General features: G+C 43.0%; 1 protein-coding gene across 2 annotated transcripts in view; it reads right to left on the reverse strand.

The window, feature by feature from the left end:
* MFSD10 (major facilitator superfamily domain containing 10) overlaps window positions 1-5,994 on the reverse strand; it is a 27,818-nt gene extending 21,824 nt beyond the window's left edge. Inside the window, exons 1-3 of one of the 2 annotated variants that reach the window (XM_026846830.1) lie at window positions 5,794-5,994; window positions 3,402-3,591; window positions 2,110-2,206 (exon numbers count right to left, since the gene is read on the reverse strand). In XM_026846830.1, coding sequence (XP_026702631.1) covers window positions 2,110-2,206; window positions 3,402-3,572 — 268 coding nt within the window. In that variant the 5' untranslated portion in view covers window positions 3,573-3,591; window positions 5,794-5,994. Of the gene's footprint in view, window positions 1-2,109; window positions 2,207-3,401; window positions 3,592-5,784 lie in introns of both variants that reach the window. The other variant, XM_026846829.1, reaches the window with a different exon arrangement.
* Window positions 5,995-6,000: the final 6 nt, after the last annotated feature.

Below are 6,000 nucleotides of genomic sequence, written 5' to 3' on the forward strand. Positions count from 1 at the left end.
GATTGAGTCAAATGTGACAGATACCAGGTTAGTTCAGCCACCCTCACTGCCTGTGGCTGCCAGATAATTAGTGAACATTCCCACTACTATGCAATACTGCTTCGAAATACTCTTCTCTCAATACTTTTCTCCTAGAGAGAAAAGAGCAAGGGATACCAACTTCTTTTCTGAGAAAGTGTCTATTCTATTTCCATGTTCCCCATTAGATGTTATATTTTCTTCAAAGGGTAAAATAGTCAGTTGGACTCCTGAAGTAGCCCAGAGATTTCTCCTTCCCCTTGAAAGCCACTGGGCCAAGTCAAGGGATACAGCACTCGGGAGAGTACAGGACACGGTAGGTAAAAGGAAAGGCATCCAGTTCAACATGACTGTATGAGCTCTCAGCCCCTTGTTTAAACAAAGCCTGAGATAGAGAGAAGGAACAAGGAGGCAGCATGCAGTCATGCCTTACAGGAGACAGAAAGCAGTTTCTGAGGGATTAAAGACAGCCATTTCCTACCATTCAAAGCCAGTAATCTGACTGAAAATGAGCACAGAAACCCTGCAAGGACACTGTGGGAAAGAGGAAAATTGTTTATAAACTTTCTAATGTCTGTTAAACCCAAAAAAAGTACTTTAAATAGTAACAATACATTCACACTTATATTCTAATAACGTTTTGCTTTTCTTTTCAGTTTAAAAGCCTTCTGCCTATCTTGGGGGAGGCCTCAGCTCCCTAAAATTTCCAATTAAAATTAACTCAGACAGGCTCACATCTTCGTATTGTGAAATCCCATTTTCCTCGCAACTCTAGATCACAAGGAGCCAAAAGAGCCTCTGATGATTAACATGACATATATGCTGCTGGATTTCCTGAACTACTCCTGGTGGAGCTCAACCATACCAGACTGTCCCAGTGACAGGAAATGGTTCTGGACCCTGCAAGTCTGCAGCTCTCCTGCTTTTAATAGGACTAATGAGATTTAGCAGCAGTGCTGCACTATAGCTGCCCAGCAGGGAGGTAAGATTTGAACTCACAAGACTCTAATTCCACTGCTTCCTACTGATTGATCTCCAATCACATGCAGATCAATTGTTAAGGAAGAGTAATTTCTGTGACTCTGTAGGGTCTAGCACAGCAGGCTCCTGAGCCTCAGCTGGCTGTCTGACAATAAGGAACAGCAGGCCTGTATTCCTGGAGCAATCTGTAGAACAAATTGGGCAAGATCGTAGGATAATTCTGTTTTAAAGAGACCTCTGGAGGTCACCTACTCCAACTGCCTGCTCATATGGTCAGCTACAACGTCAGAGCAGACTGTTCAGGGCTTTATCCAGTTCGGGTTTGACAGCCTCCAAGGATGGAGACTACAAAACCTCTCTGGGCAACCTGTTCCACTGGCCATCCTCACTGTGAAAAAATTCCTCCCTATTTCCAGTCTGAACCTTCCTTGCTTCTACTTGTGCCAGTTGCTTCTCCTTCTCCCATCATGCACCCCAGCGAAACATCAACAAGCCCAGGTCCCTAGAGTCTTCCTGGCCCTCTGCTGAACTCGTCGCAGTTTATGGATGTCTTTCTTGTACTGGGGGGCCAAAACTGCATGCAGTGCTCTAGATGTGGTCTAACAAGCACTGCAAAAAGGGGGACAATTGTTTGTCTCAATCTACTGGCTCTGCTTCTGTCGATACGGCCTAGGTGCTACTGGTGCTTTTGCTGCCAGGGATGGCTCACGCCCAGGCTGCTGCTCATGAGGATCCCGGGAACTTTACAGCAGAGCTGCTCCCCACCAGTCTGTATCATTACAGGAGATGACTGCTTCCAAAGAGCAGGACTTCACATTTATCCTTACTGAATTTCCTAAGATTCCTGTTGGCCCATTCTTCCTGCCTGTCCAGGTGTCTCGACATGACAGAGATGAGGCTGTCCAACTCTTCACTGATATCAGCATGATGAAAACAAAATCAATTATAGCCTACTGTAAGAGATATTTTTCGTTATTTAAATGTAGCAACAGGCAAGTAGGCTTTCTGTATTTGTCATTTTCCTCATCATTCATTTGAATCAACACTGCAAATAACTTGAAAACAACACTTTTTTTTTGGCCCATAAGCTTGTTTGTTTAATTGCCATACCTCCAAACAAGACACTGTTGTATTTCCGTTCTGGGGGCATCCCAACCATCACTGCAAACCAGTCCACACCACGTTGCAATGACAAATAGAATCCATCCTGCAAAACAGTTAACTGGTAAATAGAAGCAGGAAGATGGCTTCTCTGTTTCATTTTCAAAGACAGCATCACAGTGATGGCTAGTGACTAGAGCTCTAGTGAACCAGAGACAATATTAGATGATTCCTTCCCTCTTGCTCCTCCATGGGAAAATTTCCTCACTGATTAGTTGTCATAGGCTAAAATTAGCTGAAATTGTGAACTTGCTAACAGGCAGCCAATAATTGGGTGTGTTTGGGCAGGGGAATGTCTGAACTTGAACTCTTTTAAACCATCAGGCCTGCTACTTGCAAGTAGCATGTTCTGAATCCTTCAACTAATAAAGCAGCAAGAGAGACACTCTATGCCTCTGCATACAGAATATTTAATGTAGGAGAACCAGGGGCTTGTAGGTCCAGAAAGAGATGGTACAAAAAGAAGGGTTCCTAAAAAGAGGAGGAATTGAAAAGAAGGGGGCCCTGAAAAGGTGAAGAACTTGGCTATAAGAAATACAGTGGAAGTAGGGGAAGATCCTGGAGATCAGAGCCCATGGTTAGGGTAGAGATAGGGTTGTAAGAAAGACAAAGCCTACAGCCACAGCTGGAGTAGGGTAGGAAAGGGGCTATGAAATAGAGATGTGGGCTGCAAAAATAATCCTCCCCTGACAAGATCTTCATCTTGTCCAGTAACATCTGAGAATGGTAACTGTGAGCAGCTGCACAGCAAGGAACCAACACAACTTTCTGCCCTGCATTCCCAGACCAGCAGCCAGATGCCTGCTAAGAATGGAAGTTGAGACCTAGTGAATGTGACGCTGGAGGTGAAAGCAAGTGAGTGTGTGAAATACTGAAGTAGGGTAAAAGCTCTTATCTCTTTGGTTCATAGATAAACCCAAGTATGCAGATCCATTATGGACTGTCATTTGCTCTGTCTCCCAGTAACATCAGTGTAAGTCACAAACGCACCAGTAATTACAAGGACTAGCCCCTAAGAAATACCTGAATTTTTCCCAAAACATTTTAATGAAAAAGCAAGAGGGAAGAGACTTATGCAAGTTCACAAAAAAATTCAGTCCATGCGCCATTTAAATGTGCTGGATATTATTAACCAGCCTAAAGCTATTTGGTTTGCCCCGTGGCAAGGGATTTTTCTTCCATCCCTCCCTAAAGATCTCATACCTAAAATTTTCAGCAGGCTGACTTTCACTCTTACTTACCTCAGCCTGGCTGTAATAATCAAGGATGGAAGGAAACAGTGGCAAGATGAGAGCGAATCCCAACAAGTCAATGAAGAGTGCCAGGAAGACAATTGTAATAACACGGCTGTTGTTTTGTTCTTGCTTGTCATTGATGGAGCTGCTGCTAATTTCCCTCTCTTGCAGAGGCATGTTTCCAGGTGCTCTGCTTCTGAAAAATTACATTTATAACAGTGAACAGGAAGCATTTGCTGGCCTTTCATAAGAGTATCTTGCTGATTCATTCTTGTTTTCTACAGACTTCACAAAAATAAATGTAAGCTATGGCTATACGAAGCTACCTGGTTTTCAAGGGAACAGGAACCTCAACTCTCTAGTCTTGGTTATTAGCTCAGCACCCAGTTTGCTCACATTGAGAACATGCTACAAGGGCAGTAACTCTATTATGGGGGCATCCCAAATAAAACACAGAATGAATCATCATTTAAGGTTTGCTAACACGTGAGCAATGCTAATGTAATTTTACCAAATGTCTTCAATTCAACATTACAGTAAAATATATAAGAAAGGGCACTCTTGTTTTGAACACCCACTTTCAAGTAACTAACAGATTTTAGGCCTTCAAGATTTTTTTATGCCTTCAGTGTATTTTAGAAATGACTAAAGCAATAACTTTTTTTTTTTTTAAAAAAAAAGTAGACTTCCTAAGTATTGCAAGAATGCTGTCTTCAAGAAAAATCCCAGAGAGCAACAGCAACTCAAGAAACAACACAATAAAATTTTGAAACTTGAAATAATTTTTTCTTTCTCTGGATGACAGCCACTGATAGGTTGTATGAGTTGGGGCATCAGATGATTAAGGCAGCGTTTTAGTTTGTCAGAAATATCAGAACTATCAACTTTCTTTGATAATACTCCAACACTGTCTTAAGGACCTAAACAGGAATGCAGGCCATAAACCATTCAGTATTTAACACATAAAGAAGTCAATCCATATTCTGAAAAAAACTCAAATCTAACAGAGATCAAAATCAAGGAGTAATACACAAACCAGGAAACTGCAAACTTCAGATTTGTAAGACATTGCAGTATATCTCAGTCATAAAACAAGCAAACTTGCAGTCCCTTCTACTGCAAAAATCCCTGAACGTTTGTTGCACTAAAAAAAGAGTAAAAAAGGAGACAGAATTTCATCCAAAGTCAATCAATACTAAAATATTCATTGACTTTGATGAGTCCAGTTTGAAAACACTGAGCAGTTCTTAATATAAATTCCATTCCAGACAAGACATTCTGTATTACATTCACAAGGCATTTGTGCATATAACTTCATATTACACTAACAGAAGATCATAAAACTTTGTTATGCTCAGCAATAAACATTATTGTGAGATTTCTTTACCTGTGGATTCAGTTTACTAGTACTGAAGCATTATTAAAGTTCAAACACCGTAAGGTAAACATGGAAGGGGGCCACATGCAATCCATTTGTTAAACTCCCGGCATAATACTCTTAAATCTGCTAGTGAATAAAGCAGTTTGGTTATGTTCAGGATCCTTTTATTTAAAATGGTAAGTCACCACCACTACGAGTATTCAGCATTCTTTGTTTACCCAAATGATTTAAGAGTATCTGGAGCCAAAACAACCATTCCTTTAAACAAATCCTCCCTGGCCCTAGGTCTATCCAGCCAACTGTTGAAGGATGGGTTCATTGTGGCAGATTGTATCTTGGTTTTCCTCACAATTTGTTTATTCATCCTTTGAATTTTATGACCAAGATGAACTTTATTCCAGGGTTATTTACACAGGGTAACATCCTTTACACCTTACCCTCATGGCCATTTCAGCTATCGTGCAGCTTGAACCTACTGAGGCTAGCACTGACCTTTCATTTAGCTTCACTTTCAGCTACACAGATGCAATTTCCCTTGCGCAATATCCCAAGGTACTACATGTTTCTGCATTTGTGCTCCATCAGTTTTGTCGTTCAAACCTCTCCATATTTTTTGCTAGGCAGGAAACCACCAAACATTTTATAGGTCTTGGCATCCCGTCAGCAAAAACAAACCACTTCACCTCTACCATGACGTTTGTTTTCTGTAAGAGATATTCGAAGAGGGGGGTGGATTTTCAGTTTAGGGAAGTTGTCTCTCCGGGCTCTTGTGACCCTGACACCCGCTCAGCTCTCGCAGCCATCCCCTCAGGACTCCCCGTCCCTGTCTCACCCCTTCTGCCGTCAGGGCCGCGGCTCAAGGCTGTGCCCCTCAGGAAGACACCAGCCGCGAAGCCGGCCCTGCCCTAACGCAGAGAGATTTGTCATCTGCCCGCAGGAAGAATTTCGTCCTTCTGGTGTTTTCTTGCCACCCTTCTTACCCCTGGGATTTCCTAGGCCCAGCTTTACCTGCTATACCTCGGGAAGGCTCCTCTGACTCATTAACAAGTCCCGATTCAGGTCAAGAGCAGGAATTTCAACCGGGGGAGAGGGGGAAGAGGCGGCAATTTCCCAGCGCAGCCGAAGCCCGGAGGGGCCGCCGAGCGGGAAAGGGACGGTCCTGGGGAGATGTGGTGTCCGCGGCGAGGACTCACCGTCCCCCGACAGGGCACCCTCCGCCGCCGC

The sequence above is a fragment of the Athene cunicularia genome, assembly GCF_003259725.1.
Source record: "Athene cunicularia isolate RWA chromosome 4 unlocalized genomic scaffold, athCun1 chr4_part1, whole genome shotgun sequence".
In the NCBI taxonomy this organism is placed as follows: Eukaryota; Metazoa; Chordata; class Aves; order Strigiformes; family Strigidae; genus Athene; species Athene cunicularia.